A 14,092-nucleotide genomic window follows, 5' to 3' on the forward strand; every position below is an offset into this window, starting at 1 on the left:
TTCTACCTCTCTCTCTCTATTTCCTCTCCTTCCTTTCTCCCACAGATATTTATTTATGACTTTATTTGTCCTGGGCACTGTTACTACAGTGATGAATGACATAACTCCTGCATTATAATATCTCAGTGAACTCTCTGGAAAAGTCATAAAGTATGAAGGTGTCACCGTTAAGAGAGTAAGTTTAAATCCACACAAAAGGTCTCTACCTCATCTTGATCTCTTAATCAGAAAGCACCAGATTTTGTAACTAGAAGAATTTCTGACTTTGTCTGAATTTATCTTGTTTGGGTGGCAATACATATCAATACTTTCCAATGTCAGCCCTTTTAAAAAGCACCCACCATTGTTGGCACACCTTGTTCCTTACTCTTCTTCCCATTACTCCAGTTATCAAAGCAAATAAGCTGTATTTGCCTTTTCCTTGGGCTGTCCTCTTGTTCACTTGTGCATCTATTGTAGTCTGACCTTCCCTCATACTCTACTGACATGGTCCTCCTGAAGTCCTTCTCACCTCATGACCCAATCCAACCTTCTCTTCTCTATGCCATTCCATTCTGTTTCTCTGCATGGTGGGTCCTGTCATGACCCCTCCTCACTGAAATGCTCCAACCTGTGTCAAACAACTACTCCTTCTCCTTATTCCCTAAATACAGACTTTTCTCAAAGTTCTTTCCTTAGTATCTTTTTCACACTCCAATTCTCCTGTGGGTGATTCCATCTATCTCACTGTTTCAAGTTCTCCTAACTAGAAAAATGACAAAATTCTATGAAGCCTTATGAAGGGATGATTTAAAAAATAAACTTTGGAATCAGGGAAACTTGAGTTTGGATCCCAGTTTCAGTACTTTTTAGCACTATGACTAAAGTAAGCCACTTAACCTCACTAAATCCTAGTTTCCTAATCCAACATCCAGGGATAATAATAACTGCTTTAAAATGTTGTGATAGGGATGAAATGAGATAATATATGTTTAGAACATAGTAATCATTTAGAATTGGTATAAAGTATTACTCTGTCTCTAAAATGTTGACTGTTTTCAACAGCAGTTTTACAAAATACAAAAAAAAAATTGGGCTGCCATTTCTATTAAAAATTGGGGTATGGTATTCAGATAAAAACATTTCTACAGTGAGTTGAAGATAGACAAAGAATAGATGTCACTTTATAATGACCTGACTTGACTAAAAGGTAGAACTACCAACCATTGAATAGTATCATTTCCCCACCTCCTTCCCCTTGAGGTGGTGGTGTTCCCCATGCCCATCAACTTAGAGACAACACTTACCAGCCTTGGAGTTAGTTGTGGCCTTGTGCCAGTATTTGTGCCAATAAAATGTGAGAAGAAATGATGTATGTCTTTTGGTGTCATGAACACAAAACATTAGCTATGTGCCTTCCTGTTCTCTCTTCATAATTTCCCTGGACTGAAATGTAGACATGGCAGTTTTCTCAGTTTCATCTCTGCAGGCACAGACGACACCCTAAGAGATCCAAAGCCACAAAAGAGAAGGAACCTGGGTTGTTGAAATGGAACACCATCTGACTCACTCACTTTGGGGCTAGTATGTGAGATGTAAATTAACATCTATTTTATTTAAGTCACTTTATATCAGGGCTTCTTGGTTACCACAGCTCAGTTAACTCTCTCATTCCCTGTTTGCACATATCAGTTCACATAAGGAGCAGAAGTTATCTATCCTATTTCCATTGCTAAATATAGAATGATGAATAATTCACACATCTCATATGCAATTTCCTTTAAATACAATTTTCTCTGGCAGGCTATTGATAAGAGTTGGAACACAGTGAAAGACTAAAGTAGCTGGGGGAGGGGGGAATTCCTAAATACAGTTATTTGTTTCTGACTGATGCGTAAACAAGACAGAAGGGATGAGGCATCTTTTTGGGAAAAATAAGGAGGCTGGCTTGGATCACTGTCCAAGAGGATCTTCCCACTTCTTTATGTGAAAAATTTTACTCTCTTGCAGAGTAACGAATTTTCTCAAGAAGTAGTTTGATTTTTTTAAAAAAACTTTTGCTAAGTAAACTCTACCCCCATCGTAGGACTCAAACTCACAACCCAGAGAGATCAAGAGTCCCATGCTCTACTGACTGAGCTGGCCAGGTGCTCTGCAAGAAGTGGTTTTGGTTCCTCGCATTTTCCAAGAAGTATTTAGTTAATGACAAGAGTTCTGCACCATAGAACTTGGGAAACTGAACACTGATTTGAGAATCTATGAGCAAGACACATTTCTATTATAAAATAACCTTAATGGGATCCTTCCAAGTTTTTACATTTGAACAAAATTACCTCCTCCCAATGAGCCTGCTAATGAGAGATGTGGCTAAAGAATTCAATCCTAGACAAATTTGGACACCTGTTGAATGGAGTGGTTTGCTATAATTGCTCTAGATCAGGCCACAAACATTTTTCTAAAAAGCCAGGTAGTAAATACTTCAGGCTTTGCAGGCTATATATAGTCTGTGTTGGAACTGCTCAACTTTGCCATTGTAGCACAAAAACAGCAAGAGACAACACTTACACAAGCATGGCTATGTTCCAGGAACAGTTTATTATGGATACCGAGATAAAATTTTCATGTAATTTTCACATGTCACAAAATACTACAATTCTTTTGATTTTTTTCCCAGCCATTTAAAAAATGTAAAAACCATGCTTAGTTTGCAGAATATATATAAACAGGTAGCAGGCCACATTTGGCCTAGAGGCCAGATTTTCCCATGGACCACCCTTGGCTGACCCTAATGTAAATGCTAAAAATCTAGAGGACATAATTGATACTAACAGTAATCTCTAGAGGTGGCTGGATGCCTCAGTGGGTTGGAGTGTTTACCTTCCTGGGATCGAGCCCCACATTGGGCTCTCTGCTCAGCAGGGAGCCTGCTTTTCCCTCTGCTGTGTGTTCTCTCTCTCTCTCTCTCGTCTCTCTCTATCTCTCTGTCAAATAAATAAATAAATAAAAATCTTTAATAGCAATCTCTAAAAATAATCCAACAGCATGCAAAGAGCATCATCTAAGTGCTTTAGCAAGAGGACTTTCAGCTAGCCCACCTAACAACTGCTTTGAATTACTACAAAGGAGAGGGGACTGTTGTATATTTGAGAATCTGCCGCAGCTAAGATCACATTTCTGAATCTCTATATAGAGATTACCACCCAAAATGGCATTTAATAGCAAAAATTTTGTCCACAGGTTATAACCTTCTTCTTCAACTCATTGAGGTTGAGTATGCTACAGTTAGAGCAACACCTTTACTCAGGTAAATTTATGTGATCTACAAAGTATGGGTTGCACATCATAGGATTAGAATATCTGAGCAAATTTAACCTCATAGGAAATCCTCATTTTTTCTTGTTGTTTCAAAACAAGCTAGAATGTACGGCTCCAAATCATATAAATCTAACTCAGATATTCACACTTTAATTTCTAAGTCCACCTGGTTGCCAGAAAATCACTTCAAATTCAAGAAATCTTGAGTGAAACAAGTATCAAATCCTCCATCCCATAATTACTCCTGTGTTTTCTATTTTATGTAATGGGATTCACACAGAAACCAAAACCATAAATCTGAGGTTTTTGTAACTCTTCCTTACCCCTTCTAAACTCTCTGGGGTCACTTAAGGACCTTGGCTCCTTCCATCTAGTAGATCCACTGTTCCCTTGGGCCTTGAAGTCCTGCAGGTGGGAAAACTAAAGAAAATCAGAGATGGTCAGTTGCTCTAAAAATAGCATAAACTGGTCACATGACCTTACCACCAGATGTAAGGAGCCCAGAAAATATATTCTGGCTATTTGACAAAAAGAAAAAACATGGATGTTGGTGAATCCTAACTTTTATCTTCTGTAGTGATTTCTAAAGTTAAATTGCTATTTGTCCTATAAATGCTATTGGTGGGTTAGTGCTATCTTTCTCTTTTTTTTTTCCATGACTTTCTATTTTTTTTTTAAGATTTTATTTATTTATTTGACAGAGAGAGACACAGCAAGAGAGGGAACACAAGCAGGGGGATTGAGAGAGGGAGTAACAGGCTTCCTGCTTAGCAGGGAGCCCAATGTGGGGCTTGATCCCAGGACGCTGGGATCATGACCTGAGCCAAAGGCAGATGCTTAACGACTGAGCCACCCAGGCGCCTTTCTATTTTTTTAATTAACATATGATGTATTGTTTGTTTCAGGGGTACAGGTCTGGGATTCATCAGTCTTACATAATATGCAGTGCTCACCATAACACATACCCTCCCCAATGTGCATCACCCAGCCACCCCATTTCTCCCACCCTGGCACTGTTACTTTCCTTGACCGTCTCACCTGCCATTTTCAATGTTTGGCTTATAAATTATAATATAATTATTTTTACATAATTATTTTCTCTAAATAGTTTCAATTTTTATTATCAATTCCTAAACTTTCCCAATATTGAATTCTGGATCTTGATTCACCTTTTTTATCTTCTGGATAACATTATTGGGAAAATTTTACCATTAAAGTTAAATAAATTAAATAAATTAATTACTCTTAATTAGTTATATATATATGTGTATATGTATATTTACTTTTATTCCTAAATAAGAAAGTCTTTCTGTTGTATTTGCACATAAATAATGACTTAGATGTGTATGAAATTCTTGTATCAAAATATTTTCCCTCAAAACCTGATGAAATTGTTCCATTGTCTTTCAAAATTTGGTGTTCTGGATGAGAAATCTGAAACTTGCCTGACTTTTTCTCCTTTGTAGATGATCTTTTAATGTTTAGCTTACCTTTGAAATGTTATAATGTTCCATGATATGTCTGAGTTTGGATATATTGCCATTATTTTTATCAAAACTATTAATCAATTTAATTTATGGACATAAACCTTTATTTGGGTCAGGTTTCATGGGGTATTTTATGTTCATGATTATTTATTCCATTTATTTTTCAGGTTGTTTAGATATTTTTATTCTCTGTCCTCAATATCTATAATTCTGACTTTCATTGATTTCTTCTTAGTCATTTTCCTCTTTATTCTTTCCTACTGTGTACTTTTAATCTGCTTTTGTCTACTTTTCATGCAGATTTGAATTCTGCCATTTCTCTTTATGTTTCCTTGCTGTCTTACTTAAACAAGATCACTTGACATCTTTGTCTTCATATCTGTCTTTTCACGATTATAGGTATGTTTCACAGAGGCTTCTTTTTCATAAAGGCATGTCCCCCCTTTGTTATTTTTAAAAGAACACAATGCAAATGTTTTCTAAAACTCCCATCTCATTCTCATAGAAGTAATACACATGCACGTGCGCATGCACACACATACACACACACACAAATCTGCTTTTGAAGGTTCTAGACAATGTTTTCCCTGTCTCACGCTATGAAGAAGCCTTGTGACTTAATGTTTTTCTCTTTTAAAAAATGGAACTATATTCAGGCCCAGATTTTACCAATATGCAGGGAGGGTGAAATTTACTTGGCTCCTCATTCCAGCTATTTCAATTCCAACAGGATTCCTCTCTCAGAGGTAGACTCAAGGTCAGCAGCCTTTAATTTTGTGCTGGCTTATTGAACTGAGGATGTATGTTCTATTTCTTAGACAGTTCAGTGACTTGGGAAGAACCCACTGAAGTTTAAAAATTTGTTTGAACAACAAAAAAGCATACTCCTGTGCATGCTCCTAGAACTTCTCATCAGATGACTAGGATTTGAAGATATAATGTATGTCTACTATTTTTCTGTTTTGGACTCTGCACTAAATGAATGAGAAAAAAGAAATGTTGAAGGAGATGTTGGTGAGAGGCAAGACAATGCAGAAATCTGGCACTTACTGCCCAGAGATGCTGCCTGATTCTGGTTATAGAGGCCTCCATATCATGGAGTAAGACATAACCAAAGGAACTCAATTGCCATCTTTTTCTATCTTTTGAGGGACAATAGATTTTGTTCTATTTCAAAAGGGTTGACATATGGTACATGGCTAAGAATGGGCATCCAATGGAATTTTATCCAGATATCAACACACAATCTTTCTCATGTTGAACTTACAGCACTAGCTGCAATATTTTCAATGTATATACATAGGTACATTGATTGAAACTTAATGGAATATATATCAGGCACATTTAATAACCCAGGTAAAACCCATTTATAACTGTCAGTAAAGTTTGAAAGCATTTCATCAAATTATATCTTTAGGGCTTGTATCTCTAACCAGAGTCCTCACTTAACAAACTAAAATACAACATGAACTTCAAATCTAGTATACTTTCCATTATACCTCAGCTGCCATAAATTAATGAGTAATACCATTGTAAGCCAGTAAAAAAATAATTCTAATGAAAGAAGAAACTTTTGCACTCACAGCACCATTGGCTTTGCTATACTTGACTAATATCATCTGGGAAAATATTGATGGATATGAATAACCAGTTCCTGCCAATGCACAACAATGACCTCATTATTGAAGGTACTTACATATTATGATATCAGAGAAAAGAAAATCTTAATCCCCAGAATTTTCCAAGTTTGTTACTAAAGATCTCTTACTATAAACTCTTTCAACTAGGCTGGCATACCAAACCTTTTTGACTATTGCTAGAGATAAATTCAAAGCAGTACTGTGCTCAGCATCCAGTTTTTATGCAAGACCACCGAGATCTAAAGGAAAAGGGGTCCTTAAAAGAAAGTCATACATCCTCTAAAGCGGTATTCCTTTAAGTGGCCATATGCTACAATCTCACATATCAGAGACACTGTACTTTAATGACCATAAAGAGAAATGCCATCTTTTCTTCTCAATCCTTGGACTAGTGCTACTGAACTGTTTTGATGCATACTTTTACATACAATTTCAGGAGGTTCGTAAACCAACATTCCACCCCACGATTTTAACATGAACCAAGGTAATAGTTTCTGCTTAAGGTCTTTAAAAATAATACTAACATAAGTAGAGCAGTATACTATATAGTATACTTATGCTATTTCCTACCTAAGAAAATATGGCTGTTTTATGGCTTCTTTCTATTTTTATTTCTTGTTTCTTTTTTCTTTTTGTAATTTTGTAGGTAAAATCTATGTACCTTATTTTTTTTAATTCAATTAGCCAACATATAGTACATCATTAGTTTTTGATGTAGTGTTCAATGATTCATTAGTTGCATAAATACCCTGTGCTCCTCAGTTCACATGCCCTCCTTAATGCCCCACGCCCCTCCCTTCTGCAACCCTGTTTGTTTCCTGGAGTCAAGAGTCTCTCATGGTTTTTCTCCCTCTCTGACTTCTTCCCATTCAGTTTTCCCTCCCTTCCCCCATGGTCCTCTATGCTATTCCTTATATTCCACATATGAGTGAAACCATATGACAATTGTCTTTCTCTGATTGACTTATTTCACTTAGCATAATACCCTCCTGTTCCACCCATATCAGTGCAAATGGTAGGTATTTATCCTTCTGATGACTCAGTAATATTTCATTGTATATATGAACATCTTTATCCATTCATCTGTTGAAGGACATCTCGGCTCCTTCCACATTGCTGCTATGAACATTGGGGTGCATGTGCCCCCTCTTTTCACTACATTTGTATCTTTGGAGTAAATACTCAGTAGTGAAATTGCTGGGTCATAGGGTAGCTCTATTTTTAACTTCTTGAGGAACCTCCATACTGTTTTCCAAAGTGGCTGTACCAGCTTGCATTTCCACCAAGCATCATTGTAGAAAGGTAATGAGAAGCAGAACTTAGGGCAAAGAAGGAGAAATCGGGCAAAAGCAGAAAAAGAAAACAGTAAACTGGTTTTTGAAAGGATGGTTGAGGAATTAATGAGTTATATTTGTGAGACAGTAAGTGATTGTTTTTGGCACCTTTTAAACATTTGCCTAATTCATAGAAACACAGTGAACTAGGAGAAAAGAATGAGAATCTTGATAAAAATTCAAATATCATCCTGGGATCCTACTGAGCAAATCCTTAAGGAGAGCATGTTGTATCAGCCTACTTCTTCAACAGTGTACATAACAGGATATCTGTCTAACATTCTTTTAGGTAGCATTTAGCAATTTTAAAAATGCCTCAAGTTCTAGGATCCGTGTCAGAAAATACCCTGTTTTGCATTAGCATAGACTTCTCTCAAGGATGATGTTACTTAGAAATGGAAGATATTCCATGTTTTGAATACTTTATTTTACTCTTAGTTTCCTTTTGTAACTGTTATATTAAAGTTCTGAAGATTAGTTGAATAACTGTAAGTAACATAACTAAAATATTTAAAAGAAATTTAGAAATTTATTTTCCTATAAAGATAAGTCTCTATGTAATTAATCATGGGGTAAGGGGAAGAAAATAAACTTTGTTAAAAAAATAAAAACAATGCTACCATAAAGAAGTGTCCATAGCGTTCCATTTTCCCCTTCTAGACAGAGCTGAAGATAAAGTTCATCCTCTGTCTTTTTTCCCTGAGGCCCTTTTACCCTGAGGCCACATTTACAGTATCCTGCATTTATTGTTAACAGCCTTTCAAGACCTACAAGGTGATGTTGAATATTATACACTTTTTTGGAGTTCTGCTACCTCAAATGAATCTCTCAAAATCCTCCCAGATGTAAACTCTCATGTCATCAGCCACTTAAATCCAAACACAGAGTATCGGATTTTTATCTCTGTCTTCAATGGAGTCCACAGCATCAGTGGTGAAGTACTGCGCGCAACCACTTTCGATGGGGGTGAGTCCAGATTTCAAGGGACACTTGGCTTCAGAGATGCAAATGAAATTGATTGATTCTTGCTGAGGTTGAGATCAGTCGTCCCTCCATCATAAAATTTCCGGCGTTGGAGGGAAGGGGGTTGGGACTAAAATGCTTAAGTGCTCGCTGTCGTCAAGTGGCAGATCAATATGCAGTTCCTTAGAGAGAGCAGCACAAGGCTCTAATAATGGGATATTAGCCCAGTTTGTTCCTGTTCTTTTCGGTGTATGCTGAGTTTGGAGCTGAATTCGCATCAATAAATGGTGACATTTAGGAATATTTTTTTTAAGATTTGCTCTCAGAAGCCGTATGCTTTTCAAAACGGCAGCCAGGCATAGTGAGGGCTCTCCCTGAGTCACCAGAAATGGTAGGTGGAAGTTCAGCCACTGAGAAAAATTGCCTATGACTCATTTCTAAGCCAGTTAGCAAGGGAGAGGAAGCAAGGGAAGCAACTTGTGAATCTGAAATGTGTTTGGAATGGTCTTTCTAATCTTTTTGGCTTTATAAAGTCTCATTATAAACATTATAATATCATTACCTCCCAAGCAAGTGTTCCAGGTCATTAGCAGAGCACTTTAAGTGTGGAACCCATTTCCCTTTGTGGTGCCAAAGGTCGACACCTTTTGTTTATAAAATAGAATGGATCACAAGGACAATTTTTCAACTAGTTAAGATGGGTTCTTATGATAAAAATAGGTCTTTGCATAGTTATTTCTGACATGCTTGAATAATTGTGTAATTTAACGCCAAGCAAGATTTTTTTCCTAATGTTAGATTTCATCATTACCTATGGTAATCAACATTCAAAATCATTTACATAATGACAATATTGCATTTTTGCTTCATATTGCTTGAGTTACAAGCTAGTAACATCAAATGTTTTTTTACGTTCCACCAGCCTCAGCCTCAATGTATTTGAGTTTTATTTTTTGCTTAAGGAGCAAATTTTCTTTCCTTTTTTTTTCCCTGGGAGGTATGGAGTGAAGGGATGGGAAAAAGAGACAAATAATAGATATGTGTTAGTGCTGCAGATGGGTGAATAATTTATCATCATATCCCACTGGTCACATAGTATTGAAGATTAGCACTATGCTGGTGGTATAAAGCATTTTACCACCAATTCTTATGGTTTCTAACTGAGAGTATAATAAGCCAATTTACAGAGGACTACAGACTGTGATAACTTCCTCAGAGAAAAGCAGATAAGCAACAAACCCTTTGCTAAACCTAAATACTAATATGCATTGAGTTTAACAAGTGCTTTTTCAGAGACAGCTGGAGTTTATTCAGTTTTTTCCTTTAATTCTAGAGCCTCAGGGCATGCTTCCTCCAGAGGTTGTCATCATCAACAGTACAGCTGTACGTGTCATCTGGACATCTCCTTCAAACCCAAATGGTGTTGTCACTGAATATTCTGTCTATGTAAATAATAAGCTCTACAAGACTGGAATGAATGTGCCTGGGTCTTTCATTCTGAGAGACCTGTCTCCCTTCACTATCTATGACATCCAGGTTAGAGCACTGTTTTTTGATGGTTAAGCTTATAAGTATGTTAAATAAAACATGCTGGGCTATGTCTCTAAGTGGACACCTTCGGTCTAGGTTACAGATTATTTATATACTGGGGAGGGGAGAGAAAAGAGAGAAAATGATTAGGATTAAATCTATTTGCTGTGGGCCAACACATGAGTCTCTGGAAAGAAGATAATGGTAATATGGAAAATAGTGGTGATGATATTCTCATAGGCAAAATGGGGCAAGTCATATATTGTCAGGAAATCTTGCTATGCAGTTTACCTTTGTCCTGCCTGGTTCTTTTACTGATATCAAAAGCAGAATCAGCCTGTGAATGTGGAGACATTTTTTTCTCCCTATTTCTGCTGTTTGTTAATTTAATAACTCCAAGGAAGTTACATAACCTGTTTGTGTCAATTATCTTTTTTGTAAGGACAATGGACTCCATGACTTAAAACATTCTATCCACCCCTAGCATTCTGTGATTCGGAAGGCAGCAAGAAAACAGAAATGAATATATGGCAGACAAAATATATTGAAGAATTTTATCACATGTGTGGCAACCCTTACCTACGTGAGAAGAGTTGTATTTAAACATTTTTGCCCTTGAACCTCTTTGAGAATCTGATGATGTCAGTGCACCCTGCCCTAGAAAAACATGTATGTATTTATCTGACAGAAGTTAGCATGCAATTTCAGAGTGCATTGACCATGTGAGGTCCAACTCTCATAGACCTTTTCGAGATCTACTGACCTTCAAAATAGAAAAAATATAGAGACCACTAAGGCATTTACAATAAGGAACTTTTCCCCAAGGAGTTGGAAATCTTTTTACAGTATTGGGATATAAAAGATAACAAGGCCAAATGTGGAAATTAATGATAAAAACAGAGTGTTTCAGAAACTCAAAGTTTATAGAGGAAGGTAGCAGTTTGGTAAATTTTTAAAGAAACTGTGCTACTTATAACATTCATAAGAGCTTTGTAAATAATTTTCAAAAGATACTAAGCATAGATATTTTCTTTGACCACAGAAACTTTTCACTGGCTTTGTCCATTAAGTGCTACCTCATTTATTTTCCCAGCCCCTTCTTTCCCCCACATTTGAAGGTGAAACATACACAATCATCTGGCTACAACCAATGCTTTAGCCTCTCCCACTGCTAGGCCTAGCTTCTTCAGAAAACAAAATTAAAATTTGATAAAAGAAGAAAGATATGTTGATTATTTTCTTTTACACTCTGTGATTTCCATGAACCCACCTGAGTTATCTTAGCATGGAACATTTAGTCTGATGCTTATGTTCACGGTTTTTATTTTATTTATTTATTTTTTATTTATTTATTTTTTTTTTTTAATTTGAGAGAGAGAGAATGAGAGACAGAGAGCATGAGAGGGAGGAGGGTCAGAGGGAGAAGCAGACTCCCTGCCGAGCAGGGAGCCTGATGCGGGACTCGATCCCGGGACTCCAGGATCATGACCTGAGCCGAAGGCAGTCGCTTAACCAACTGAGCCACCCAGGCGCCCATGTTCACGGTTTTTAGAGAGTCCATATGTGCCTGCACCTCATAGGTCAAATTATAAAATAAAAATCACAATCAAAATAATTAGCCATATAACTTTATGAACAAGGTTAGTTTAGAAAGGTGATGGAGGATTTGCTGGATTATTCTCTTTTGGGCCCTCATGGAGAAGGCTGACTGAGTCCTCAAAAGGCAACTTATTCATTTACTTTACCAGGACTCAAAATACAATGTAAGGTGAGATCACTGGGTGCTATGCATGCACGTCCTGATCCAGCTTTCTGATTATATAGCAAGAGTTGATGTGTAAGTGTTTCAGGCATGTTCTACTATGACAGGCTTCACTCATACCTACTGGTTTGAGTCACTAGTGGCCTGAGGAAAGTGCATTTCTGATCAGATTTGGGACATGGAAAAAGATGAGACAAAAGACCAAATTAGAATCTAATACTTAAATTGTGTTATTAGGAACTAAGATATTCTTACCCTTGTTAACTATATTTTTGTGAAGCTCTTCACAATCCAGGAATACTGCTTGAAATAGTTGTTGCATCACTGGAAATTTGAATATCAAATTCCAGTGATTTTCGTTTATGGTGTCAAAGATGATTTGGCCCCATTTAAAATATGCATCTAATTGATATGCCTAATACTTTAGAATTAAGGTTCTCTATGTTAACCCCCTCTGCAAAAAAGCTATTGATTATAAAGCAGACATAAATGCCGATGCAAATATCTACTTATTTTAATGAATTCCTTTTTTGAAATAATAATTTCAATTTTCATTCAATTTTATTTTTAATGTGAATCTGTAAAACCTTTATATTTGTGTTTCATTCACATTATGCAATGTAGCTGTAGCAGCAGAAACCTGCCCCAAAGATGAACACCTGGAATATTACATTAGTAAGAATGAGAAAAATATTGACACATTTCTCCACAGTCAAAATAAAACCTTTTTGGAGAACCATTTGAATATAGCTAAGTAGTTTAGAACTTAAAGCTTTGCTTAATATTTAGGTAAGACAATAGTGTAAGTAACACCCAGATCAGATATCTCATATCTTACCAACTTGATCGTATGCCCTGATTTCTCTAACCCCCAATTTACAAACTGATGAAAATGGACTTGTGAGGCCTCAATAAAATTATTTGTGCCAATACCCATTATAATATTGGGCACACATTATTTATATAATAAATTCAGTTGAGTTGATTTTGAATTATCTCATTATGCACCATATAGTCAAATATTTCCCAATATGCATGAAGTTCTACTGTCATTAATTCAAATATATTTTAAGTTCCTTTGCCTTTAAATTATTTGGGGTTTCATGGGACATGCCTAGAATGGAGGACCTTCACAGTATCTACGAAATATCTACAAAACATTACCTCAAAAGACTCTATGGCGTAAATAAAGTACACAACTTAAACAGCATCATAAAAACTCAACTCCTATTTAGGTGTAAAGTGCCCCATGAATAAAATGACATAACTACTAAATACAGTAAGAATTGCATTTGTCTTTTCTCAGTTGCCAGTGGAAATTCAGAGAACTGCTTCATTCAGTTCTCTGTGCTAACATCTAAGCTCAACATTAGTGTTTAAGATTCATCTGTATCCAGCTTCTCTCCTCCATTTACGTATTAGATGCTGAAAGGAAATTAGCGTTGGAAAAAGTACAGTTTCTCTTTGGCTTACCCTTTCATTGGGAACAGAATGATGTCACTTTGTGGATGTTCCACTAACAATCTTTTGTACATTCATTCATCTCTCCTCCCTCTTGCTGCATGTGTTCTTTTATGTTACTAATGCTTGATGAACTCTATTTCTGATCTTTAGTTACTCCACCCTCCTCTGTTCTTATTCAGATTAGGTGGCAGAATTAAAGGGGTAAATGATGATTTTCTGCTGTGATTAAGGTAAAAATACAATTGCAGCTGGAACAAATGAATATAAAATAGCTCAGCCACGTTGAAAGGCTTCTCCAGGCCTCATTTTTCTTCTATTCCACATTAGCATTTAGGCTATTCATTGTAAAGTGTCAAGACTTCCGGAAGATATCATCATTACACTACCTGGTTATAGATCTAGAGAGCAGTATGCAGTGATAACCTATTCTGCTTGCAAACTGTCACCTAATCATCTTCCATTCCTCAACTGTACACCAAATAGATTACTATGTCTGTCTCTTTCTGAATGGTTGGAACCAGAGGCTAAACATCACCATTTTAATCACTAAATCAGTTGTCTTGAGCTCATTTCTATATTCTATGCTGAGTTCATTCCAGCGGAGTCAATTAACATAAA

The 14,092-nt window shown here is 36.5% G+C and overlaps 1 protein-coding gene across 1 annotated transcript in view; it reads left to right on the top strand.

The window, feature by feature from the left end:
- USH2A (usherin) overlaps positions 1-14,092 on the top strand; it is a 701,438-nt gene that overhangs the window by 491,834 nt on the left and 195,512 nt on the right. The window contains exons 44-45 of the mRNA XM_045876094.2: positions 8,512-8,721; positions 10,052-10,254. Of these exons, the coding sequence (XP_045732050.2) occupies positions 8,512-8,721; positions 10,052-10,254 (413 nt within the window). The remainder of the gene's footprint in view (positions 1-8,511; positions 8,722-10,051; positions 10,255-14,092) is intronic.

The sequence above is a fragment of the Mirounga angustirostris genome, unplaced genomic scaffold, assembly GCF_029215605.1.
Source record: "Mirounga angustirostris isolate CCGP_5_RB_7025 unplaced genomic scaffold, mMirAng1.0.hap1 SCAF_6, whole genome shotgun sequence".
Taxonomy (NCBI): Eukaryota; Metazoa; Chordata; class Mammalia; order Carnivora; family Phocidae; genus Mirounga; species Mirounga angustirostris.